This window comes from Cygnus atratus, chromosome 1 (assembly GCF_013377495.2).
Source record: "Cygnus atratus isolate AKBS03 ecotype Queensland, Australia chromosome 1, CAtr_DNAZoo_HiC_assembly, whole genome shotgun sequence".
Classification (NCBI taxonomy): domain Eukaryota; kingdom Metazoa; phylum Chordata; class Aves; order Anseriformes; family Anatidae; genus Cygnus; species Cygnus atratus.
The window spans coordinates 117,417,275-117,444,762 of NC_066362.1; the positions used below are offsets into that span (position 1 = coordinate 117,417,275).

General features: G+C 43.2%; 1 protein-coding gene across 1 annotated transcript in view; it reads right to left on the reverse strand.

Annotated features, from left to right (window-relative positions):
- Positions 1 to 6,629: 6,629 nt before the first annotated feature.
- Positions 6,630 to 27,488, reverse strand: part of LOC118245697 (amine oxidase [flavin-containing] A-like) — a 37,278-nt gene continuing 16,419 nt past the window's right edge. The window contains 13 exon segments of the mRNA XM_035542111.2: positions 6,630 to 7,897; positions 7,899 to 7,988; positions 8,379 to 8,441; positions 9,894 to 10,005; positions 11,440 to 11,537; positions 11,955 to 12,012; positions 12,930 to 12,983; positions 14,336 to 14,432; positions 15,756 to 15,915; positions 17,211 to 17,360; positions 19,013 to 19,154; positions 22,651 to 22,742; positions 23,094 to 23,198. Coding sequence (XP_035398004.2) covers positions 7,832 to 7,897; positions 7,899 to 7,988; positions 8,379 to 8,441; positions 9,894 to 10,005; positions 11,440 to 11,537; positions 11,955 to 12,012; positions 12,930 to 12,983; positions 14,336 to 14,432; positions 15,756 to 15,915; positions 17,211 to 17,360; positions 19,013 to 19,154; positions 22,651 to 22,742; positions 23,094 to 23,198 — 1,287 coding nt within the window. The 3' untranslated portion in view covers positions 6,630 to 7,831.

Below are 27,488 nucleotides of genomic sequence, written 5' to 3' on the forward strand. Positions count from 1 at the left end.
CACTTTACTGTTTGAGGCGTTTATTTTGTGGATCCAGAACCTCCCTATTGATTTGGTTGTGATGGTGAGTATTATTTAGTAACACATTTCACATTGAAGACAGTGAGATATCTTTAATTCTGTAAAGAAGGAGAACAACATTTGGCAATAATTCTTCTTAACATATAGGTGGCCGACAGTCTTACACTCAAGAAGTATTTTTTATTGCTATAGGTGGGTTTTAGGGTGTCTCCATCTGAACATGCGGAGAAACAGACCTTGTACCAAATACTATGTGGTGTAAATGTAAAAAACCTGGAAGAAAAGAGAGGCAAAAACATTGCCTTAATTTCATCCAGCAGCTCAGTATCAGCGCTAGAGAGAGAATCTCTTCCCAGCTGCAGCACAGCTCTTTGTTTACCAGGACACAAATGAGGAGGGACACATTTTGTAGCTGACGATAGGAGTCAGGGGCGGGAGGTGCACGGCTGTAACTGAGGAACAAAGATGACCTTGGGAAGGGACCTGTGCTTCACCAAAAGGTCGTCTATGAATACTGGAAAAAGCTTAACCATCCACGTGAAAAACACATTGAAAGCATGCAGTGCTCTGTGTATGGGCTGAACTGTCAGTATTACTGACAAGTTATATAGGAACACAAATACCACGAAAGCAAATGTCCTGCACTAATGCACTGTATGCTTTATAAAGCATATGTCTGCAAATAAATGCATCAGAACCAACACTGCATTTCACAGGCCCTCAAAATGGTTAGCAAATGGTTGTGACTCTTAAACATCGCTACCTTGGATCAAATTTAAACCCTCTCTTTAACTCTTTGCTCAAATGTATCCAGATTAATACAAAAATATATTTTGTGCAACATCTATAGCAGATACTAATATGATTTCCTGAGAAACCAATTTAAAATCTCACTCATTGTTTAGGAGAGGATAGAACAGCTACATGTATGAAAATCATTTGACTAAATCATCCAAAACTTCTAGTATGAGAATTGAGGTTTGGTCTTGCTGGTCATTCTCTGCGTGTGAAGGGGAGAGATGGACTCCTTGCACAGAGGCTCAGCCCATGCAAGGCTGGAGGAGGCCTATGGACACATCCTGCTCTTGCTCTCGGTGGAGAAGGACACCTAGATGGACCAGGTTTCCAGCTTCGGTATCTTGGTTTCTGCACTCCAAAGACATGGGAACATGGAATTAACTCAGTATAGGAGATTTTATACCCAATACATCTGTTTCACTTGTCTGCAAAGACATTAATAACAGAATTAGATATTTTCAAGGAGTATATGATAACTACTCACCTAGAGAGCAATTCAGGAGCCTTCAGAAATCTGAGGGCACCTTATCTGGCCTCCAGCTGCTGCCTCAAAAGGCTACAGGTCTTCCTGAGGCCTTGTGCCATCAACCAGCCCCGCGCAGGTGGCACAGATGTGCTGTGGATATAAAGTAAGGCAGCTTCTACGTCCCACCAAATGTTGATGACAATTAGGCACTTAAATGCTTCGTTGGGATATTTAGCTTGGGAGAAATACAAACAGGAATAATGTAGGTGCTGTGAAGCTTCTGTGATCCCAGTTAATGGATCGAATGTTAAGAGGTACCTGCACGTACAGGGTGTTAACACATAGCTACCCTCTATGCAGAAAGGTTATACAATGATTTTGTTGGTCATTGGAAAGAAAAATAAAGGCATGGTATTCCAGTAAGTTAGGGTATTTGTGGTGTTTGCTAGAAAAGCCATCAGTAGCTAAGTGCTAAGATAAGCTGTAAAAAAAAATACATCCATGTAACAGGATTTGTAACTGATTTTCATTTGCATGTTTTCTACAGCAATAACCTATTCTGAAGCTGGACTAGGAAAAGCTCAAAAAAGAATTTTAAATAGCTCTGATAAATTGTAAAACATACATTAAAGATCTCGTCCATTGGGTCTTTACTCAGCATCATGCTAGCTCATCCCAGCTTTCCGTTCTTCCTGGCACTGCTGAAAGAGGTAAACAATTGTTTTGAGCTTTTGCATCTTGCTATGTTTTGACAGAATGTGAGAGAGACCTTTTCTGTTTTAGAAGTGATGAGCTGTTAGCTTTTACTCAGGTTTGGTTTTTGCTGTGCACATGGAATTTTCTGTTAGGAACTTTTACAGTCACTCTGTAGTGGAATGGCCCCAGTGAAATAATTACTACCCATCCAGCTCTGTTTCATCTGGTGTCATCAGGTTCTGCAGACTCCAACCCCATCTTTCCAGGGGAAAAAAAGTCTCATCCGAGTCCAAGTGATCTGTTTATCTGACCTCTGGCAGAATTGGGCAGAGCAAATGCAGCCCAGCCTCATCTCCACATGGCCATATTGTCGTTGAGGGTCAATGGTAACTTTTCAGGGTCTCGTTGCTGCTATTTCTGTAGCACAGCAGAGACTTGAAGAAGCACTCAAGGACGTGGTATCCAGCAGAAACAGCAGCCTTTGGCTCATTGGGTTTGTCAAATGGCTGCTGACTAATGGCATTCAACACTGCACTTGAATATGCTCTAATGCTTAGGTGGGAATGAAGGGAGAAAAGGAAGGGTATTAATAATGCACTGAGGCATCCGTGTCAGCTCTCAGGCTGTTCACTAACAATTTGCATATGCTCCAAGTTGTAAGAAAACACTTTGCACAGCAGTGTTGCATTTAGCAGAAATTACATTATAATTTCAGATGTGGAAAATACTATTCCAGATCCAAGCTCCACCGGGCTGCGCAGTCATTATCTGAAACAACTGAAATGCGTGCTTGTACCTCATCAAAATCAAGGAGAGACGTTGCTCCAGCCTGGCCACCCTCAAACAATGAGAATATTAAACTAAATTAGAAAGTATGTTATTTCCCAATCACTTCTTTATGAGCTGGAGCTTGGCCAGAGTGCTTTCCAGAGGTGGTATATTTGAGTTGACGCCTCTGTCTGTCCCGATAAAATGCACTGCCCCGAAGTGACCCCTTCTCAGTGGAGGGGAGTGTTCAGATACATTTAGATCTGTGCTCATGCTTTTATTCCAGCTCCTTCATGCTGACAAGCAGCTGCAAAGACGTAAGCTGTCCCTTTTGGGGAAGCCTTGAAGTTGGGGACCACTTGCATCCCTTTCCTTCAGTGTTTTGATTCCATGGTTTTTGGTTGCCCAACAGGACTTGTAAGAACATGTGCAGAAACGCCGAGACCTTTCTGCTAAGCAAAGCGCCCAGATCTTCCCTGTGAGATGACAAACTGATGGGGTTACGGAGCCACCAGATGGCAGCCTCGATTTCAGCCTTGGCGGCAGCCAGCCTTGAGCCAGCTGTCTGCAGCTGGTGCGCATCAGGAGCTGTCCCCCTCAAAAGCCAGGCTCTGCCTCTTATCATTCACCGGATTTAGTTCATATTTGGATGAAAATGATGGTATTTAGGCTATAATCGAAGGAGTTTTCACGTGAATGGTCTGGATGTGGAAGGCCAACCCCCAGCACAAGCTGTAATTACCATCCTTTGCTTCATTGCCAGTCCTAGGGGGAGGATGAGCTACCTGTCATGCTGCACTGCAAATGGCGGTGGAGCTTTTTCCTTTCCTAAGTAATGTGTTCTTCCTCGGGAAACTTTTTTTTCCCCTGTTCCTCCTACTTGTCCCAGGCTAATCTGTCTTCACTATGTAAGGTAAGGCCAAAATAAAATTTATAAAAAGTAAAAAGAGGCAGACAGAGAGAGAACAGAAACTCAGAAGCCAAGTGCTACCAAAAAAAAAAAAAAAGCAGAACAGCAAATGCATTTGGAGCTGAAAACATTGATTGCCAAGTGCAGGGGCTGAGTGGGAAAAGGAAAAGTTACAGTTCACTAACAGCGAGCATATTTAATTTCCCCTTCTGGATTTTCACCAAGATGAAATTTGCTTTCTCTGTATGTGCATGTGGAAAGCAACTCTTGCAAGGAACATTTACAAGCAAAATTGGTTGTTTCAAACAGCCAAAACAGAAACAGTCCAAAAGGAAAGAGAGAAGAACCAACAAAAATTATTTTTCCACAGAAAAGGACCCTCTGGATTTTTCTTTATTTTTCTACTTGTTGGTGCTGCTGTTAGGAAATTGGAGCTGTGTTCTGTATAAAGCACATATAACCAGCATCCAGCTTGCCCATGGCATGGTTTGTAGCCAGAGAAAAGCACTTGGTGTTAAGCAGCAAACCTGGTCAATAGGGCACGGGAACAGAGTGACCAGAAACCTGCATGTTGTGAGTGGGTAGCGCTGGGCACACCCCTCTGGGCGGTATTTTTGTTCAAATATATAATGGTAATTTCTGCCTACAGTTGGAGGTGTGTTTGATCTGGGGAGAAAAGATCAAACAGCATGAAACTGGAGGCTGGATCAAACACGAACTGGAAAGTATCTCTGATGAATGACTATCAAAGAGACCAGGCTGAAGGCTGCAAGCACTTGCTTGCCCAGCATGGTTTTTAGACCTGGATGTGCCGCATTTAGCATCCTGGGTGAAGGTGGGCAGACCTCCTCCTTGCCCCATACAAGGAGCATGACTAGATGGATGCTGCCCACACTGGTGGGAGGTTGACATCCCCCGAGCTGAAGCACGCAGCCCCTGCAATCCAGCGCTTCATCCTTGTGAAGCGGGCACCTTCCCAGACCTCTCACATGGTGGATTTCCAGACAGACGGGTGTGAGTTGCCAGCCCATCCTGCTCGGAGCTCCCCAGCCTCATGGAGCTGGTTGGTGGCAGCCAGGGAGGGGATGGCAGTGCCACCCTGTGCAGGCAGGAGCTGCCGCCAAGAGGAGTGGGGCTGAAAGGAGGTGGGCAGCAAGAGGTGGTTGGTGGCTTACATGGGAGAGCTGGAGACTGACACCCAAACTAAGGGTCTTCGTGCCCTTAGAAATGTGTAAATGCAATTCAGTTCCCACCCAGGTGCTTGGTGTGCACCTTGGATGCCCCATCTTTGCCTGTCTCTCCCGTCTCACCCCTCACTCAGAGAAGACAGAGCTTCCCCCTCATCTGCGGGAGGGTGCAGGGCTCTTCCTCCAACAAATGGTGCCCAAAGCATCCCCAGCCTCAGAAGGGGTTGTCGAAGCCTTTCCCACCCCTCGGCCTGGTGAGGTCTCTGCTCCATTCCCAGTGAAAAGAGGTGTTTCCACTGTGTTTCAGCCTTTTTAATGATGGCAACAGCTCGCTTCTTTGAGAGCTGTCAGTAGTGATTAACTCAGTCCCATTCTGCTTCAAAATTGGTTTAAGAAAGATGCCTGGCTGTTTAATATTTAAGCTAGATGTTTAATGTTTAAACAGGGAAATTGTTCTGATAGTCAAAAGAGGCATGAAAGCAGGTCTGTGATCTCTGACAGTCACAAACGTTGCCCTTTCCTGTAGCAGCACGGTGCCTGGGAGCTGCAGGAGTTTCAGAAATGCCAGTTTTAATCACCCTCTTTCACTTCATTCACCATTTACCGCTCCCACAGCAGTGAGACGTGCTCCTTTCCTGTGCAGAGAGGAACATTGTACCTGGCCCTGTTTGCCAGTGGTTCAGCTGGATTGCACTTGCATGTCAAAACCCAAGCAAATTGCAATGGAAACATGCAGGAGTGATGTGGAAAGCGAAGCTGGACAGTGTCAGGCCACAGGCATATTGCACAGAATCTGTTATTGGCTGTGAAATTCAGAAGATTCAAGTCAGCAGCAAAATGAACGTCTCTAACTGCCATAAATACATGTATGGGTGAATGTTTTGGAACAGGTACGGACAGTATTTTTCTGGTGGTGGAAATATTCCCGGGGGAGAGGATGTAGCAGTGCAGAACTATTTTACAACGCTGAAGATGTCTCAGAAGACAGGCAGTGCTCCCCCCACAAGCCTCAGGCTCGCAATACAGCAATGCCAGGCTGCGTGCACAGAGGCAGTCCTTATGCACAGGAACACCTGCATGGTAAAGGCTGGGGTGGGGGGAGAAAAAATGACCATTTAATACCACAAAATCCAACATTGCTGCTTCCTACTGAAACTACTCTCTTCTTTCCAGTGCAGAAAGGAGCATGAAGCACATATGTAAGTTCAAGGTAGATGGGAAAGCTGAAACTGAAAACATAGATAGTCTCATAAATAATCTGTCAGGCTTTCTTTCCCCAGAGAAACTGGTAGGGGCTGTCTGATCCTCACACAGCATGGCTGGGAACAATGAAGAAAGTAGCTCAGGAGATGCATACCAGCTGTACCTTTTATGTGTTGTGCTTGACTCTGACACTCTGAGCACCTGCTCACATCTGAAAAGAGCCTGATGACAAGGGGCCACCTGAAGTTCTCCTTCCCTCTGGGAAGAGCTTCTGTTGTTAAGCCCGCCAGCACATAGACTGAGATTGGTCTGCACTGAATTACGGGGTCTGCAAAGCTTTTGTACAAAAAAAGTGAGAGGATATACGAATGTAGTTGAAGAGGTGAGCAGGAGTGAAGTCATCTTGCTGGGTAGGTAGGTCTGTTTTGTGTAAACTTTTGTGTACACATACAGACCACGTTGAGCAGAGCAAGGGTTTGTTGGCTGCTGTATGTGATATGCCCTATGATTTAACACAGGTGCAGAGAAACACCACCTTGCACGAACTCACAAAAAATGACACAAGAGAAAGAATATGAAGAAAAGTTTATAGAAGAGATCCTCTTATCAAGGTTTCAGGACAATTGAAAGGCACATTTCACTGATGTTGAATGACAATTGAGTCCATGGACACATACAATGGTCACATTTCATGGCAAAAAGACCGCATAATGACGGTACGTTGTGAAACATATTCTAGACTTCAGTTAACACTAAACTGATTATTTTAAGTGTGTCATGTACATAATAAGAGCGGAACAGGCAGATGCATCCAATTACTGTAATTTACAAGGCAGTAATTCAAGCCCCAAATATATTTCTCCTTATTGTAGGAAGGCAGTACGGAGTATGAGCAAAATGAGGGACAGCGAATTGACAGGGAGCCAGGAAACTGCTGATGGTCTGAAAATAACAGCCAGCATCTGCTGCAAGTCAGAGGGGCTTCCACTTTGCTAAAGTAGAGAGAAGTGAATTAACAGTCAGTGGCCAGCCTGGGTCGAATGCACTTGGGCCAGGAAGCGACTGAGAGCTGCTCTGTGGAAGAACTGCAGCAGCGTGAGGCTCACTGCCCTACGCACCTTCTGCGACCATAAAGCATAGTTACTCGTTCAGCAGCAGGTGGAACAAAGTCCACCCGTGCTTCTCCTCTCACTATTCAGCGATCTACTTCATGCTAATTATCTCCTTTCATCCTGCTCACAGTTAAGTTTCAATTGTGATGATTAATAATTAATCAAATGCCTTTGCAAATTAATTTAGCAATTCTATGTCTGATTGGCATGCTAATCTCTTGCGTGCAGCAGGGATGCTACAGAAGTAACCTCAAATATTCTGAGACACTAACTGAGGTGAATACATAAGAGTACTTATTAACTTGTGTGGCAAAAAATAGAGCAGCAAGTGGAAATGAATGCATGATCCAAAACCTCTTTGCTTTTCGGAAAAGGTCCAATCTGCATTTTGCCTTCCCTATGTTAGGAATATAACATTGATATTAACGGGTCCAATCAAAACAAATGGACAAGGAAAAGGCAAATTTAAAAAATACCCCCACAGTTGATTTAAGTTTGTTTTGCTGGTAGCAATTGCAGTAGATTTAACGCATTAATTATGACACTAAAAAGAAAATCACAAGGAGAATACCTTTTGCCCTTTCCAGCCCGCTTCTCTCCAAAAATAACCCTCATCTGGTAAATGGGATGAAGAGTGAGTACGCAGCTTCAACTGGACATTTAGTCCACACTAATTTCGAATTAATAGTCCCTTTTTATAGGCAAACAGCCCTGCAGCAGCCACAGAGGTGAAAAAAAACAGTATTCCCAAGCAGACAGAGCAGTCCCAGCGCAGACGGCAGGTTCCTCTCCCAGAAGGTGGTGGTAAATGGTCGGGATGGGACATCCTGGAGGAGAGAGGAATTTGTATGACCACAGGCTCTCCCTCACTGTGTGAGGGGATGCAGTAAATGTCTCTCACTAGGCTGGGGAGATCACAAGATTTTCCTGAAGGCCGCATAAGGTGGGGGAAGGTGGGTCATGGTCGTGAAACACGTGTTTTGTGTTGGCCCATAAAGCCACAGGACAGTCAATGTGGAGCTACCTATGGGTCTTAGTCATCCACCCCTTAACCAGAGGTAACAATATACCTTGGACAAGTTGAAAAAATGAATACTGTCAGCACAAGAGGTAATTAAAATCTTGTAGAGGGACAGGTCCCACAGGAACCACCATCACAGGGACCGCAGCCCAACCAGGGGGTTCACTCTTCTGGTGACAACGAGAAAGTCACTCACCTTTGACTCTGGCTCTGGCATCCAAATTTCATTTTCAGGGATCTTCCCCATACGGTGTAAAATCTAGAATTAAAAATGTTGGTACCACATGTGAAAAACTCCACCAACTACTTTCTGTTTTGGAAAAAGACAGCAAGTCAGAGCAAGCTGACACTGAGAAAAAGCATAACTATGACTAGCTGAAAGTGCATTGAACCAGAAAACATATAGCGATTTGTCTGCTTATATCAGCAAAGAGAGAAGGAGGGAGTTTTGATAGTTTGCCTAAAAATATGATAGCTGGTGATCAAATGGCTATGTGTGTGCCTAACCAATGTTTTAAGAACACAAGGACAGTTTCACAGTCTTTCACCCTGTGTGTAAAAGGCAGGCCTACACACAGAAATCCAAAGAACTACAGCTTTTCCAGATGTTTATTTTTCTTCCTGAGTACAAGTAAAAATGCTTTTTCACATGACATTTGAGAAATAGCACAGTGCCACGTGCTCAGGACACAAAGCCTGTTGGGAACAATGCTTCCAAACTAGAAAGAGGAGATATTCAAGTCCCGGGCTTTCAAAGCATACTATTACGAAGTTCTCTCTTGGCTACACTCAGAACATACGAAGTTTATCAAGGTTTTTTTGACAATAGACTGGTTGTAAAAATCATGGAGGTTCTTGGGGGCAAATTAATGTCTCCAGAAGAGACAGCTAACTTTGTAACAGTTGCTCACAGGCACAGAGAAAAGAAATGAGAAACTAGGTTACTTGAAACAGAGCAAGCAATGAAGATTATAAGGTGAATTTGATACTCTGTCAAAGGGAAGCAAGGGGCTGATTTTCCATTATTTAACAACTCTGTGGCTCTGCCATACAGCAGTTTTAATTGTAATGTATACCCTTTAAAGATGTTTTTTTCCCCTCCGTCCAGACAGTTGTAAAGAGATTTTACTGTGACTGGGAACCCAGCCCAATGTGTGTCATTCTGAGATTTAGACATTATCAGAGCCACCCGTTATGGATTCATAAAGCCGAGCTCACTATACTCTCTGGTGAAAGGAGAAGCAGAAGGGACAGATCAAAAATCTGAATAATGCTCAGATTTCCAGATTGCTGCACAGGAAATAACTGCACACATTTGTAATGACTGAATTTTTTATTTTTTTTAATGTGATAGAAATTGTGGTGGAATATCTAAGGGCTGCATCAGTTTGGAGGGTTTGTCCATCGGGACATGAGGTATATAGCTTGAGCTTTGTTTTAAGTCTCTAGTGCAGCAACATAGTGTGTGATGTTCAGTTTCTTGTGAGATTTTGGCTGCACTTTATTCAATAACAAACAAAGTAAAGTTTAAACAGTTTTTGAAGTTAAAAAAAGAAAGCCTTTGGCTCACTTTCCTTTCCAGGATTTTTCCTCACCAGTTCTAGGAGCCCCAGCCCAATTACAGTGTGTGATACACCAAATGAGACCCTCCAAGCTGTACTTAATTCTTTTTAGCCTTTTAAAAGAGATGATCCACGCCAACAGTCTGTACCTCTCTGGCTGCTCTCTCTCCTGCCTGTACGGCCCCCTCCATGTACCCGCTCCATTGGGTAGCCGTCTCCGTGCCAGCAAAGTAGATTCTGTCAACTGGCTGGCGAATGATCCTTCAAAACAAATGGAGAATGTCAGATGACAAGTAATAAGAAGGCGATGATCCTTCTTAAAGCAATTCATTGGCTTTGATGGAGCACTCAACTTGGTTTCTCCAGAATCCCTGAGGACCAGGGCTGGGGAGCACAGTGCAACAAGTTGTCCCTGCAAAACCACCCACCTGCCTCTGTACACAGACACAAGATCTGAGAAAGAAAATCCAAGGCGTAAATCAGCTTCTGTGCAAGATAATACAAGCCTTATTTTAGTGCTGGGATAAGGGATAATCTTAATGGCCTCCAGAAATGCAGTGCAGCTGATAGGTTTATGTGTTCTGCATGGCAGCTTTGTTGTTATCCTGCCATTACAATGGGATGTGAATGATGTTTTCTCAGCGAAGGGTCACCAATACCAGCTTCTCTTCAGGGTGGTGGACTTGCCTGGCTGCTTGCCAAAAGAGGCTGGCAGATCAAGGCATCTGCATTCAGGGATTTGCATCTGGCCCTGTAGGGTGGTATAAACCAGCCCCTCAGCTGGGCAAAGCTGCACAAGGATCCTGGTCAACTCAGCCATAGGAAGTGAGCTGCCTTTCCCAGGGAGGGACATGCTTGCTCTAACAGTTCCCATCCAACTGCAGGCCGGAGACCTCACCCATTACTACCCAAGCTTTCAGTTTAATTGATACAAAAAAGTCTGTGCATGGGATGACTGCTTCCCAATTCACATCTTGGCACAGAGGCAGGGTGTAGCTCCATGATGGACAGTCTGAGGAGAACATGCTAAAGAGCTCACGCTGTCATATGCTACATGATTTGCTTGCTCTTTGGTTTTCGATATGTGATCTGTCTGGTTGTTCCCAATAGGTGCTGAACTGTGCTTTCCACAAGCTTTTCAGTGATACACCACATATTAATAGGTATTATTGAACATGCTACTTTAGGAATACAGCAGTTCTGTGTGGGGAGGGCATGGGAGGCTTTGCTGGGCAGGAGGAGAGAATGAGTTTTCATGTAAGGGTTTTGTCTTCCCCTGGTTATGTGACTCTATGGGCTTTGCCAGAACCCAATGCTCCACCTACACAGTCAGTGGAGATTCCTCCTGTGTCCAAGATGCATGTCTTCAAGACCTCGGAAAGCATTAAATGGTATAATGAAAACACGCAAATACTGCATAGTGGCAAATACTCTAAGTAGCCTGACTTGTGGGGAAAGGTTTTGTAGCTGTAGCAGGTCCCCTTGTGACTGTGCTTTGTTTTCTTGAATGTCACAAAAGAAACTGCTCTCATTAAAGTCGAAAGCAAGACTCTTATTAGCTGGGGTGCAGGGGAGCGGAAAGAGGGTTGGAGTTCCCCCAGAGGGCTACATATGTCCTAAGTTTGTTGCACAAAGTGCATCATTGTAAATGAGCTAAGAAATGCAAACTAGAAAGCAAAGCGTTCTCTGTTTTACCTTCCGTACGAATACATTATGCCAGGTGGGAAGTAGGCTGTGTAACAACCCCCTGAATATTGTTCCATGGTCCAGTTCTTTTCTTCATAATGCACTGGCTGTAAGTATTAGCAAACATTAGAGAGTGAAACAGTGGCAAAGAAACTGGAAATAAAAGAAAGAAAAAAACAAATTTCCTTTGAAGATGGAAAAAACAGGTTAAGGGTACAATGTCATATCATCTGATTAATGCTATCCATTAACACCAAACAAACATTTGCACTTCTAGAGAAGCTCTATCCTCCCACAGAGAAATGCAGGACAAATTAAACCATTCACTGCCTTTTCTTTTCTTGCAAAGAGTGAGACTCCCAGGTCTTTTCTTCCTGTACTAGGTGCTGCTGCCCTCACCTCTGGTGTACAGGTTCTATGGCACAACATACAATTTTAGGTCCCAGGCAATTTGGCTTCATCCTCCAGAACAAAGTAGCAACGTTACCATACAACAAAGGTGAAAACAAATATTCATGTCTTACATGTAATGCCTCTTCCATCTCCATTGCCTTGGCATATGCCTCGCAGATTTTCTTCTTCCTGTATGAGAACAAAAATATTCAGGGAAAAAAAAAGTGGAAAAAACCTCTAAGCTATTGCTCTTGTTATTAAAAAAAATAAATACATATTGCAACACATTGGAAAGAAAGTGGTTTTTTGCTTTGCTTTTAAGTCTGATTTCCAGTTCTTATCTTAGGGTGCATATTCAAATGCTGAAGCATAACTGTGATATACAGAATGGACCCTGGAATGGGAAATGAAGGCCAATTTTGGCAATGAGCTCTAAAAAAATAAATCTCTGTGCAGTTATTTTAGGATGCGGAGCCAATTCATTCTCCTGTTCACTGATGTAAGACCAGAAGAGAAATAATATAAATCAATGAAATCCTTACAGATTTACTATATCTGAGAACAACATATGAGCTGGAGAATGCTACTCACATTCCTAAGCAGAACTCCTCTTTCACTTGCATGTATACTAAAATCACATTTAGAAAGTACTGTTTGTTCATGCCACAGACTAACAGAGCAACCACACTGTTGTAAGCATGGAGGTTTAAGAATTTTGTTGCCCAGTCCGAATGTGAAGGAAACCCAAAACTATGAGTGTCAGTGCTCCATCTCTCCCTGGGATGAAGCATCATTCAGTGGGGTGCAGCCTGGCAACGTCTTGAGGAAAGTCTTATCAATGCACATGCAGAGCTAATAAATCATAAAATGGAAGAGCAGGCAGGACTTTGAAACTCAGAAATAACCATAACTGCATGGATATCGGTGTTAGTGTCTTGGCCTGTTTATGCTAAAAGCTAAATTTTCACCACGATTTCCAGCACTTGTAGTTGCACTGAGTATGTTAGTATTTACATACACACACACAAACCCACATACATGCCTGTGGGGAAGCATTCCAGACAACCAATTTGTATCTAAAATATTTACAATTTCTGAACTCTTACCTCTCTTCCTTAGTGAGACTGGCCAGTTTAACAGCCTTTCTGGTAAGGATGAAACTGAAAAGAAAAATATGGCATATAAATATCACACAGTGTTAACACTCCAGCTGATTTGCAACATCTTGCTTGAAATGACGCTAAAAAAGATGGACAAAGCATTTTAATGGCATGTAATGGGTCTGACAGTTTTTCATGATATCTAATCCCTAAATAACTATAGGACGGACGGGTGTAAGGCCCCTGTGGGATACCCTGCATTCAACAAACTAGCCTGCACCGACTCCCTTCTTACACCTAGTTCTTATCCAAAAAGGCTGAGACCCTGAGTTTTCTTGTGCTTTTGATGTCTCACAGGCAGCTGGCCATACCACTGCCCATGCTACTTGGTGCTAATACGTGCTGGTAGCCTGCTGCTCTGACAAACACTGCACAACACCATGGACCAGTCCTGTAAGAACTGTGCCTGATTTTTACTCAGCATGAAAGAAGCAAATCTGGTGATTAGTTCCTCTGACCTCAGTAGAGATACCCCAGGGATGAATTAGGTTCCTGCACTCTTTCAGAGTGAAGTTGCAAGGAGAAATCCACAAGGAGAAAGCAAGAAACGATTTGCCATTTGGAGGAGGTTTACCACTTGCAGGACGGAAGTTTTTAAGCCTTGAATATGCCCATAAGCATGTACAGTTTGGTAGAAGTAGCGTGCTTTCCTTGCCAAATACTTCACAAATAGTTGCTTGACATTTATATTGGCCTTTTTTGGCAGGTTCCCCTCAGATTACAGTGGAAACATTTGTAAAGATTGTTTGTTCATATTGGCTTAACTTCATTTTTAAAAGCCAATAAATGCTGCTACACATTTTCTCATCTGTTTGTCCAAACTCCAGCTCCAATATTTGGTAATTTCTTTGGAATTCCGATTTCCTCATTGAACAGCTGCTGCCTAACGTAACCACAAGCTGATGTTCTTTGTCCCTCCTCAGCTAGATGGGGAGAGGATGCAAACGATGATGTCTTGGACAATTGCATTTTCATTTTGCTAAATACAAGGTCCTGACATAAGCAGAATACAGGCTCATAAGACTCTCATAAAACTAGGTAAGTAAAGGATTTATTTCTAAGTCTACTCGGCAGCAAAACACTGTCTGAATGCTTCAAATGAGCAAAGGTGAATCCAGCAACCCCTTCCCAACGATCACCTTTTTATCAGGCTATTTGTAGCACAAATTTCACATAAAAGCTTATGTGGACTAGAGAGGCACAAGGGGGCTGTCAGAAGTACTCTCCACCCTCTACTAGGGCTGTGGGAGTGGGCACCACTGATAGGATCTGTCCATTTCCCCTCTTCCTCCTCTCACTCCTTTATACAAAAAGAAATGCATATCTGTAAGTATGGGCTAGAAGCTCCTAACCCCATAATGGCAGGAAAAGATCCATCTGGTTTTGTGTCATCTATGGTTATTCCAATTGGGCATTCTTCATCCTCAATGAAGAGAGAAGCACTGCAACCTAAGGGGGAAAAAAAGGCAAAATAATTGTCAGAGAGACCTGTTGATAATCACTACTACTGACAGCAGTGAACTGGGAAAACTATCAATACAAGGAATTGCACAGTAATTCCTTGGTCACCAATAATAACTACAAGTCTGTAACAGTCTTTCCTCTCTTCCCTCTGACTCTGGGAAATTTTGTACATGGACTTATAAAAGTGGTTTTTAAATTCCATTACTACTTAGTAAGGAATTTTTGTGTCTTGTTGCAAGTCCCTGTGGCTTTCTATATTGGACTCAGTAAGCATTAAAAATAAATTGATCTAGCAAGAACTACGATGGTTCATTCCATAAGTAACTTTGGTTAGAACAACAAGAGCAGCAACAAAACCCGATGTAATTATATCTGGTCACTGTGGGCTCAAATATACACTCTGTATCGATTTTGTTGATGATACGACTGTCATAAATGGTGTCTAGTAACAGTAATGCAGCAGAAACATGGGCAATCTAATCTAGTATCACATCCCTGGCACCACCTACATGTTTCAGATGAACACGCAAAAAATCCTGCACAGATAGCAGTGTATAAACCTACCTACATTTCTTTCTAATCCCATTTGGTAGCTGGCTTATGCCCTGAAACATGCAAAATTATATTCTTTCGATTAAGAAATATTCTCACCCAGTGCAACTTTCGGTGGCATTATATAGGAAGTGGAAACTAACCTGTTCATGCAAATAGCTCTAGAAATGCTAACTGATTTTTTGATCATTCTTTAACAGTTAAAGCTGAGAAAAATGTGATGTTGCAGTACCTGGAAAAATATCTTGAGTTAAACAAAAAGCTAACCTACTTTTCCCATTCCTCTGAGATATCAAGTCTGTAGAACAGAGGATTAAAAACAGGGAAAGGTCTCACACCCAAAGCTCTCACTGTCGTCTGCTGTAAATTCCCTCTGGCTGCCCTAACTCTGTCTCTGCAGGGAGAAGGAGGGACTTGCTGCTGCATGGCTGCTGTTTCTGTGCATTGCAGGTGGCCTCACAGCTTTCAGCAATACTTCCCAGGGAAACCTGGCTTCTTCTATCAGTCATCAGCTGGCAGCTCTGAGACTTGGGATCCTGCTGGGGTTTGAACTCTGCTTTGGGAAAAGGTGTATACTTAAGCTTGGACAAAGAGCTCGCCTTCTCAGGGAGAGTTACCTTTTGCTTTTCTATTTCTGTTTAGTTTTGGGTGTTTTGCACATTTAATGCCCCCGCCCCCCCGGATTTATTTCCTGACAGCAGAGCTTCAAAATTAGCATAGCACTGGGTTCCCAAGTCCTTCGTTTCCCCCACATACCTTTCTTCTCCCAGAAGGCTTCCTTGTAGTACACCATGCATTTTATGACAGACCCCATAGGCAAACGCTGAATTAACTGGTTTCTCTTTGGTGGCAGTTCTGGGTTGTAATGGATCTTCGTTGTCAGGATAGGAGGGATAGCACTGATCACATACTTGCCCTGAAAAGTAAACCACTGTCAGCAGAGACAAGGCACTGCCTCACACTTAGGTTGCCCTGCAGGACACATTTGAAAGATGCTCTTATCCGTCATTAACAACTTTCTCACCCCTGACTTTCCTACTTGGCTTTCCTACACAGATATTTCCAGCTGGTCAGAAGAATTCTGCCATTTCAGAAAAAGAAGAAAGGGAAAATACGTTATTTTGTGATTATGTGATTCCTGATAGCTTTCTGGACGCTACAGGACTAGAGATGAAACTTGGCTGGAGACAGGTCAGGGAGTGGGACAAGAAAGATCTTACAGCATAGGTAGAAGTGTCTTTTACTATTCCCAAGAAAATATGACCCTTTTTTTTTTTATTATTAAAAAAAAATATCACTTCAATGCATGTTCCCAGTATTCTACTTCCAGACAGGCAACACTGGTGGTGATTTCAGCTTTCCTGAACATGCTCCATTCCTCCCACAGATCTGTATCTGACCGGAGTGACGAAGGATGCTCTGCTTCAGGGTTCAGGCTGACACTGAATCACTGCACTCACTGCTGCTCCAAGGAGTGCTGATGCTGGCAGGGCCACTGAGTGCAGGAAGCCCATCTGCTCCGACTGGGCTCAGCCGGCACAGAGGAAGAAGCCTGTGGTTTGACTCCATGGTTAATAATCCCTGGGGGAGGGAGAGAGCCCCTCCTCAGGACATCCTCAGACATGTTCCTCTGCCAAACAGCCCCTTCCCTTTCTGCTAACTTTCTTTAAATATCCTCTGAACACTGCAGCTGGTGAGACAAGGATCTTGCAGGCGGTGACTGAGCCCCGCAAACCCTCCTCGCCCCCACAGCAGGCTTAGCTCTGTGTTCAGAAGGGAGCTGTTGTCACTGCATGGGATGGGGCTGAGCCCTGGCCTTTCCTAACTTGTGACAAGCTGACCTCACAAATCTTACTAACTGGGTTTGAAATGTTGCCCCTTTTTTTTTTTTCTCTGCAAACCACAAACTTTGATACAAACAGGAACCTTATTTTTCTTTATCTGAAACAGTCTCAATGAGGAACTAAAATGTAAAACTACATAATCACAGAAAAAGGTCAGATAGACAAAGCAGACTAATGACCAATTAGCAGAACACCAACTTGTGACCCAGCCGTAAATAAATCTGCAAAGCAGGTTTCACAGACTGTCCGGACAGTCTGAGAAATAGACACACACAAATAGGTACTTCCTGATTACATCTGGCTAAGAGCTACAGCAGATGTATTCACCCACTAAATGCATACTCTACTTTTATTTTAATCAAATTACCTCATATATTTCATGGTTTAGAGTCTCCACAATGACATTATCACCTGTCTGATCAATACGGACCACAGGTCTCTCCAGTTTAACTTTGCCTTCAAGGAGATCCTTCATTTTCTCCGATATCTGACCAGAACCCCCAATAAACTTCCTCTCCTAAAAAACAAACAGAAAAAAAAATAAACAAAAATTCACAAGCATTAATCGCAATGACATTGAACATGACTCCTGCTCATAATCAAGAAACTCCAAGACAAATCTGCAAGTGCTAAGGATGCATAAAGTAGCCCAGACTTTCAGAAGAGCTAAGACAGAAGCCTGAACCTCAATGGAGATTGATAGCTGAGACATTTTTACAATGGCTTTCTCAATTAGCTGGCTTAAAGGCTCATGAAGCCTGCAGAATAAAGAAGTATAATGCAGATATTTTAGCTAGAATAAACAAATCACCTCATTAAAAAGAAGTTTTTAGTATTTTACCCATCGCTGTGCTATCAAAACCCTCATGTGTGACAAAGATACCAGCCTGCATCTGTACAGCTAAAGCCTTCTCAAGCTCATAAGTAAGACAGGTCTTTAACTGAGTCTGGCCTTGAGTGCAGTAGGCAATGAGCTTTATCTGTCCCTGGGATGACACAGAGACAGTGTTGTCTGGAAAAAGCACAATTTGTGACACATATTTTTTGTGATGTCTGTGCAGAGGCCCATTGGAAGCATTAGCCCTCTTTTATCCGCCAGCCACCATTGCTCTATCAAGCAGCTCACTTTACATAGAAGATGCTGGTACTGGCAGGGAGGAAAGGAGCCACAAATTCTTCTGCTGAAAGACTGAAATGACTGCCTGAAGAAGTTTTATAAGACTCGTCATGGCTGCTAAGTCAGAAATACTTTTGCTCAGCTGATTTTGATCAGGGAGAGGGAAGGAAGGCAGCAATCAAGGCAGCCTGACACATCCAGGCACAAAGAAAAGGAAGCACTCTTCTCAGCCTAGCTTTCCCCTCTCCACGTCTTGTCTAGCTAAGGGTATTCGTTTTATTTTTAATCCTTACCACAACATCTAGCAGCTGCTGACATGGGACAGCAACTGTGGCTGAGAGGCCCCTAAGGAGGAAGGTTCTTAGGTTTTACTCCTACCTGAGGGCAGCACTAGCTCTGCTTCCAGCCTTCCTGACACATGGTTGTCTATTCCTACCCCAATATACAAGTTATTTTGACAGCCCCCCTCTTCCCTTTTCTGAAATTTCATCCAGAACAATCAGATGAAAAACGAGGCTCTGCAGGCAACCAGCTGTCTGCCACGACCAAGGTGAGGAACAGACTCAAGTAACTCAAAAAACGTGCTGCCGTGTGAGCTGTCTCAAGAAGGAAGGGTCTTTTGCTTCCTACTTCCAACTTGGCAATTAGAGACTTCCACAAAAAATGAATAAATCAGTATTTCAGCCTGAAGCACAATTGCTTTGAACTGTTGAAAACATTCAGATGTGGTAAGTATCCCATAGAAAACAAATCGGCACACAAAGCGGGGGGGGGGTAACAAATCTGCAACAAAAGAACTGTGCTGAAGTGAACACAGGACAGAAAAATTAATTAAATTGTCCCAATTTATCCCACAGCCTAGCTAATAAAATTCCTCATTACACAGAGTTAGCTGAGAGGGCCGTTCAGCCCCATGAGAACATAACCGTCTTTGGTGCCCCATAAACTTGGTGTTTTGTTCTCCTTTCATTAATTACAGGAGTTTGGCGGGTACAACACTCCACTTGCTCTTTATGGTTTCAAGAGGGGGAAAAATAGGAGACATTTTGTACCTGTCCCCCGTTGGTGACAGAGAATATCCTGGCTGTGCCCCCACACTGCCTCACATACCACAGGAACCAGAGAGCAGAGACTTCATGCGGCTCAGATGTGACGTTGACATTCACAAAGAGGGTAGCAAATTCTTTACCGGCTCTGCATGAAACACAGGAGCAGAAACAGGTACTGAACAAATGCGACTTCCTGATTGCTTTCATTATTTTTTCTTTATTATTCTCGATAAGGGCTGCTACCCCACAGTCAGAGAAGCCAAAATGATTTATATTTGCCTCATTTGTTAGCCTGGAGCTTGATTGTTTCAACGGTTATATCAGCGCCTCCCTCCCTTCCTCCCAAAGCATTTACCCATGGAGTTTGAAATCCCACTGATTTTACCTTAGTTATTTCTTTAAATACTTTCCCAGTTGCCATTCCTTTCATCAAAACAAATATTTTTCTCAACAGGAGAATGCATTTGGTAACCTGTTAGCAAACCTCTTCTGCATTTCCCCTCCACGGGGAGCTCATCAGGCACATCATTTCCAAGGTCTGATTGGTCCTCAGGGACTCAACTAGCCACACTGCTAAGACATTTCCCATCTCTGGTATAACAGTGCTTTTGTAAAACCAAGAATCAGACACTATAAGTAACCCAGAAAAATCAAAATGTCAATTAATGCCACAAATATAGGGAGAGGACCAGTGGTCTACTGAAGTAAATCCTCTGAACATAAACAGAGTAACACCAGCAGGAGATGAGGACATTGCTATCTATGAACATTTGTTTCATCTGTAGCTACATATTAGTAAAAGAATTGAGATTATTTTGCAAAGACAGCAAAAGGTCTTTGATTCAGATGAAGCTTCATAAAACCACATGGATTTATAACCATCTCCTAAAGGAAGCAACTTTGCCAGTTGTCCAGGCTAAAATATATAACTTTTAAACTTTTATAACCTAATTTCCCTAGGCATGAAGTCCAGTCACCTCTATTTCATTAGTAAGAATATGAAAACATCATGCACACAACAGCCCTCTGTAACAGTCCTGAAAGCACTGAGATGCCAAACTGCTGTAGCTTGAGAAATATGAAGAGTCTCCAGGATTAGTAGAGGCTGATCCGTGGCATGTGACAAATTACTCTTACATTGCAATCTTGACCCAAGTCATACAGAAAATGTTGTAAAAAAGCTTTTCCATTTAGGGTGGTACCGCTTTTAACTATGTTTAGAAAAATCTGGTTTGGCTTGAAGATTTAAAATGGCTTTTTGAACATGTTTCGGCTGAGTGTGTCCGTTAAAACTGGAGTGCGAGAAAGCCACCAGCAGCAGAAGCAGTCTTGCAGATAAACATGTTCCCACAGAGATCACTATAAACCTGGTTTTGCTTATACTTTACTGACTTCCTGACTAAGAGGAACAGTAAAAACTAGAAAAGGAAGAGCCAGTGCACTTGGAACAGAAAGGGTAGCTCAAAGTGACTGAGTTTGCAGAGAAATGGCTCATGAAATTTATTGTAAAGAAAACTGCAGTGCATCAGAGAGCAAGAGAAAGTCCAAACTGCTGTATATTGTATCACATGGAGCCGGAGTAAGATTTAACCCAGCAAAATCCTTTCAAATGGAAAGTTTTGGTTAGGAAGCTGCAAGCACAGTGCTAAACCACAGTCAGCATGAAAAGGCAAACAGAGCACAGCCAAACAAATAAGACGCTGAATGCAAGGGAGAAGTACAAAGAAGCACAGGGGCCAGCACAGCAAGCAGGGATACAGGTGTTAGCATGAGCATGCTTCTCTTTGTCTAATAAATAGAATTTATTGAAAAAGGAAATGAATAAAAGAGTATTTCCAGCTGTTGTTGCGCCATACTGAACATTGTTCCTTTTTCTATTCATATACTGGGCTCCTTCATAGACATATAAAATACACTGCACATTTTTTAAGCAATATATCACCTTGGGCCCTGAGGCTGAAAACTAGGGGAGACATTTTATTGGGCCTGATGCTCACAGATGAGAAGGACCTGTTGGATAATGCAAAGGTGAAGGGCACCCTTGGCTGCAGTGAGCATGAGACTGTGGAGTCTAAGATCCTGAGAGGAGTAAGACAAACAGCAGAGTTACAACCCTGAACTTTGGAAGAGTGGATTTTAGCTTCCTCAAGGGCCCGCTTGGCAGAATCCCATGGGAAACTACCCTGTAGGGCAAAGGGGCCCAGCAGAGCTGGCTAGCACTCAAGGACAGCCTCCTGGGAGCAGAAGGATGGTGCTCTGCAATGAGCAAGCGTGGCAAAAGGCCAGCAGGGATGAAGACGAAGCTCCTAGCCAGGCACAAACCAGCAAGGGAGGTGAAGGGCAACAAGAAGGCCTTCTTTCTCTCCAAGGTTTAAAGCAGACACACTATAATTATGTAGGAGATGACATGGCCAAGAGTCAGAGGACATCATTTGTGCTGCTTCTCCTACAGAGGAGGAAAGGCATGTTCTCACCTGAATTAAGTGGAAATATGGTGAGAAGAGCGCACACTGTCACTCCTGTGTATGTGGGCCTGCAGAGGCAAAGCTCAGGTTTCTACAGCATCTTTAATCACATCTGCCAGCCCACACAAGCACTGTGTCCTACCCTGTCATCCACATGCCCTCAGCCAGCGCCTAACAACAGTCCCTCACAAAGATCAATCTCATCTCAAACATCTCCTGCTCTCTCATTGCCTTTGTATATCTGCGTTCTCTCATCCTAAACCTAAACACTTTGGGTGAGATGCCATACATTTCTCTCGTGCTTGTACAGCATCTTACTCTGTGGGTATGTGGTCTGTGAAGGGGGCTCAAAGGCACGAAAATAACTGATGATAATAAAACTTAGCCAGCTCAAGTCACTGATAACTACTTCTTTATGCTTTGTGGATGGCACACCCTTAAGTACTCAAAAATGCTTCAGACGACTTAGCTACTGGAAGAAATAGCTACTGGTTTATGCCACTGTGATCTGTACGTATGCTCAAAGTAGGTGTTCATACACTAATCTTTTCTGCTAGCCCCCGCATAGCTGAAACACTAACTGCACTGAAGACCACAGGAATTTTCCCACAAGACTTCATGTCACACAGTAACGCTTCTCAACCCCTCTATGAAGACTTTCTCCAAACATCTAGTAATTTATTTCCTCTTTGAGTCTGTCATAATTTTCCAGTCCCCCCTTTTTTTTGTCACACTAAGAAAAACTATTCTTTTTATTTCCTCCATAGCACTGAATAAAAAGGAACAATTACTTGCCTTGCTTTACCTGGGATACAGTGTGTTAAAGCAGTGTGAACTGTAAATGCATTCAATGTACTGTCCACAGTACATTTATTTTTTCTACTCTGTCACTATCTATCACATGTTACCTTCATTGCCTTTGTTGATATGAACTACATTTCATCAACTAGAGACATTTCTAACTTCTCGGGCTCGTTTGGACTCTGCAAGGTTTTTGCTGTCCCTCCTTGCCACGGGTACTTGGCTCAACAGAGATCTGAGTATGCCCCATCTGAGCTCAATTGGAACATGAGAAAGCTCTCCACAAGAAGGCTTCATGCAGCTGTACTCCAGAATTTGCTAGGGACCCACTGTCATTTTGCATTTGGATTTCAGAATGAATGAAGAGTTACGTACTTGGTCCAGCAAGTCTTATTTATTAGTTCTTTCATGGTCATTTTGTCCCACTCTTCAGCATGTGGAGCATCCCATGGTGCTTCAAGAGGAATCTAGAGACAGAGGCAAATTATCCAATAAATTATTCATCACTTTATCATTGCCAGGTCCCAGCATGAATCCCCAGGGGCTACTTTTTGTACACAGAGAGATCTGAAGTTGTACTACTTGAATTTTTGAGGCATTTGCTATTTAAGAATTTTAGAAATAAAATTACTCCAAAGACAAATCAGAGCTCAGCTTGGCAAGCTACAAAGATGACCCATCCATCCTCTAAAAGGCTTGAGCAGGGGAAGGGGAAAAAATCTTTCTACAGCCTGCCAGAGAAGAAAAATATAACCAACACAGATTTACTTATGGTGACACGAGCTCTATAGGAAATAGGTGCAATTTACAGAACCTACCTCTTTTCCAAATTTGTCCATGGTCCTCCAGAAGTTATTGTAATCCAGATAAACGAAGGGATTCCATGTTGAAGGGCGAATACCCACGAAGTGGCGTGACTTTCCCTAAAACAACAACACAAGCAACTGAAACAACAGAGCATACCTGCATTAGTCAAGGACAGAGAATTCCCAAAGTCATCACATGGTCAAACTTCTGGCCCAAAAGACCTAAATTCAAGCCTTTTTTTTTTTTTTCTTCCCTGTATACACGTATAAGCAATGGAATGCATGAATCTAAGTATGAAGGAAAAAAAATGACAGTTCGTCTGACATTAACACTGTTGGTTTTTCATTTGGGGTGGGAGAGTGCATTTGTTCTGAGCAGATTCTGTCAACTGCTGGGCTAAGGAGACTCAAGCAATGGCCAAGGTGATATTCCTTGTTCCTAAGTATTCTTTATTATATATGAATGAATGTAATGTTCACCTGCCTGCTCTAATGTGCATCCTAAAATTTGCATGGGTTTAAAATTGCATGCATTTTAGATTTTTAGACTATCTAGGTGCCCTTATGATATGTAGCACCTTTAAAAAAATATATACCTCTTTATTGTTCCAAGTGCCTTGAGAGAAAATTAGCCTGCAAAAAAATGTTTCGCCAAAAAGAAAGTTTTTGGCTGCAGAAAGAAAATTCTGCACAATTGTAAAAATAGTACCAATAATTACAGTGTGTATGACACATAGATGCAACAGGAATAGAGACTGTTTGCAGATAATCCTGTGATATAGAGATAAGTGAGACAATCTAACAGCAGCTGGTTCTTTCTGATAACTTTAATCTGAAAGAGGACTGGACAAGTGGGCAACGTTTTCTCTTATTAAATTGCTTTGATCTTTCCCCCGTGTAAGTCAATGGCAAATTTCTCATTAGACCTCTTACATGTTTGCTTTTCCAGGTGTGTCAAAAGTTTGCACGAGGCCATGTGCCAGGATGCAGTGAACGAGCTGGACCATGGCAGGTAGGAGCTGTGGTGCTATGCCATGTGTAACACATTTTTTAGTGCAATGCATACACCATGCTGCACCCACGGGTAGGATTCACAGGCCAAGCAAGAGGCTGCAGTGCTGCAAGTGCATGAGGTGCAGACCCAGGGGCAGGGGGAAATGAAGCTGGAGCTGACAGTGCCATCCCCACACTCGGTGTGAGATGATTTATCAGTCTTCCCCACTGTTAACTGTGTATGCGTGTACAGCTTGATAATTGATACAATGATAACTGTGTATGTGTACAGCTTTCTGATATTCTTCAGAACATTCTTCTGCAAAGATTGTAAGAAAATAAAAGATGCAAGGTGAAACTCAGACAGAATACTGAACTCCCCATCCTCACAGACGGCAGCACCAAACACGCTCTCCAGTGTGCTCTAGGCACAGCAACCTCTGGGCTGAGCAAAGCACAAGGCTGTGATCCCACATTCAGAGACAAGAGCTTAAAGGTTTGTTTTTAATTTTCAACAGATGTTGAATTTTCTGTTCAAGTCACCAGGAGGACTCTGGAAGTGGTTGGTTGCCTCTGGGTTTCTGGGTATATGTAAATTGGAGGGGGAGGTTGCTCCATCCTTCTCTAGGTGCACGTGTGCGTGCAAAACACAATCCTGCCATGGCAAGAACAGAGAAAATGCTCCTACAAACTACAAGCAAGGGAATCCTCTGCAGGATACTGCCTCTTCCTTTTCCTGGAGCAGCATTTCTCACTGCCATTTCTTCACTGTGCGTTCAGCCTTAGAAGAGCAGACCAAAAAAATGCATGCAGAGTGATAAACTGCTTGCTTGCAGCTTTTACTGTCATAAACTGATGTTGTATCAAGCATGGTAATCTTCACGCAAAGCTGTAATACATCATTAATATTTTTCTTCTTATTGCACAACATTTTGTTTCTCAAAAAGATCATTGCATACCACTCCTTCAGAGCTTATTTATTACTACCCTTCTTATTCTGGTCAGGGATGCAGGTGCCAACAATGTGTCTTCCTTTATGCGCTTTAAAACTAATAATCCTGCCCTTAAGCAGAGACGAGGTGCAGTAGTGTCAGGCCACCTAACAGGTGAAGATGAGTTATTACTGAGGTCTTGTGACGGCGATATTGTAAGGGAAAAGATAAGCCCTCAGTTCAAGGCTATTTTCTTCTGTTTAAAAAACCTTTCTCAGTAAGACCTCTGTCCATGCAGCTTGTTGAAAGGGTGACTGTGCTGGAACTGAGGGATGTAACTTGAAAACACCTCTCCTGTCCTTGGCTTACTTAACTCAAAAAAAAAAAAAAAATCAGCACTTATTTTAATAGAAAGTCAAACAAAGTAATTTCTTCTAAGGCTCCTCTCCTCCTCTTTTTTTTTTTTTTCCCCCAGCCAAACCTACATCAGCCCAAAACATCAGCCCAAGAAAATATCTCTCAGTAACTCTGTGATGGGGTTTGCGCCAAAATATTTTTCCAGCTCCCAGTATTTACTCTACCATGTTAAACAGCTCCAGGTTCAGAAACTCCCAGACTATCCTGATTGCGGCAGATTTTTCCCTGCTGAGGCAGGGAGAACCTGCCCACTGCCTGGCTGCCTCATGTCTTCCTCCAAATTTTCCAGCACTGTGCTAGCTTTAAATCAGCATGACCACAATCTGTTGAGAACTCATCAAGAAAACTTATGATAAAAAAATACTCCCACTTCTTTGGTCAATGGCATAGCCCAGGAGGATCAATGGGAAAATGTATTTTAACCACTCAGAACTACCAATTTCCTAATGATGATGAATACAGTCTAAACCAGCATTACTTACTGCTCTTTTCTGCATGTAAAAACCATAATTTTAGTAAGATTCAAGACCAAGGGAAGGAAACCCTTGAAAAATACAATGCCAGCAGACCTGGAAGTGGCTAAGACAGAATTTATATAGCCTGAAATAGTTCATAGGCACGGTATCTCCTTGTGCAGGGGTCTGGATCTGTAACAGGTTGGAGCAGATCAGACAAAAATCCCAATCTAAGAAATTCCAGCAGAGAAGTCCCCGTTGTCCACCGGACAGACTGACTGCCTTAGTCATATCAGTTTTTCAGCCCTCTCTCTTGCACAAGTACTTCCACAGAAGGGACTAAATCCAGCCCAGCTGACATGGGGCTGGTAAATTATTCATTGGTTTTTAATATTGGCTCCCTACGAGGCAAAGGAGCTCTGGCTGCATGCTTCACAGAGAAGCTCACTGCAGGCAGGCAAGATCTTGCAATAGTCCATTTTTAAACAAGTTTATAATGTTCTGGGTGGATTATTTAACAACTACTGTTTTCTTAACTAAAAGGCAAATAACCTCCTGGCTTTGTTCGCAAGCTAACACAAGGCTGCTTGGCTGACCCACAGAGTTTACTCCTGGCTTTGTTTGCAAGCTAACACAAGGCTGCTTGGCTGACCCACAGAGTTTATCTAATTTTTCTTCCATTTCCTGGCATGTTGAACACTTTCCTGTGGACCTCAGATTTGCGTCCTGCTGCCTGCCCGGATTAGGTACACCACAGCAATCCAAAGGAAATGATATGCCCAGGCATCACAGTTCAATGGCTAGAAAGAAGGCCGCAGAGAGATGCCGTGCTCTGCAAGGTCCATCTCTCCGCCCAGGGCTAAGTTGCATCTTGTAGTCATCACCACAGGAACACAGCCCAAGCTGTGACACCACGCCAAGAACAGACAATTTTGCCAGCTGGAGAAAAGCAAACGTGGCTCCTGCCCCCTGTGCTGAAACTATGAGTCAGGAGCACAGGAGCAGTTCTTGTGCCCCAAGAGCAGGACTGCTCTAGCCCTTGGGCCATGCACAACATGCCCAGCTGGAGCAACAGCTCCTTACGGTGTGAGCCCTCCAGCACGCATCCCTCCCTGCTCAGTGCTTCCTAACCTTGCAAGCTTTGCAGTGCCAGGGACTGCCTGCAGTTCCCGTGTCTGAACTACAGATTTACAGTGATCTGCACAGACTTATCTGCTGCACGCTAACCTCCTAATGTTAAGGCTAACGGAAGGAAATAGAAGGCTAGATGGCAAATGTGAAGCACTATGTACGAAAATTCTTTTGTCTTGTGTTGCCTTGCTCTGAAAATGGTAAGCAAACAAATAAGCAAAACCAGTTCTTATTTACTAGTGGTATGTACACTGGAGCTGAGTGCTGCAGCCAAGCACTAGAGGACTGCAGTTATTCGAGAAGTTTAATACTACACCAAGGCATGAATGCCTTTATTTTCTAATGTCTTCTGCTAAAGAGAAAGTGAAAATGGAGCACGGCGTGAGCTTCAAGGACCTCTGTAAAAATAAAAAGCTATCTGCCCCTCTGGAAAGGGACAACTGCTGCACATTTGCCTTTTCTTAGTCCAGAAATGCTGT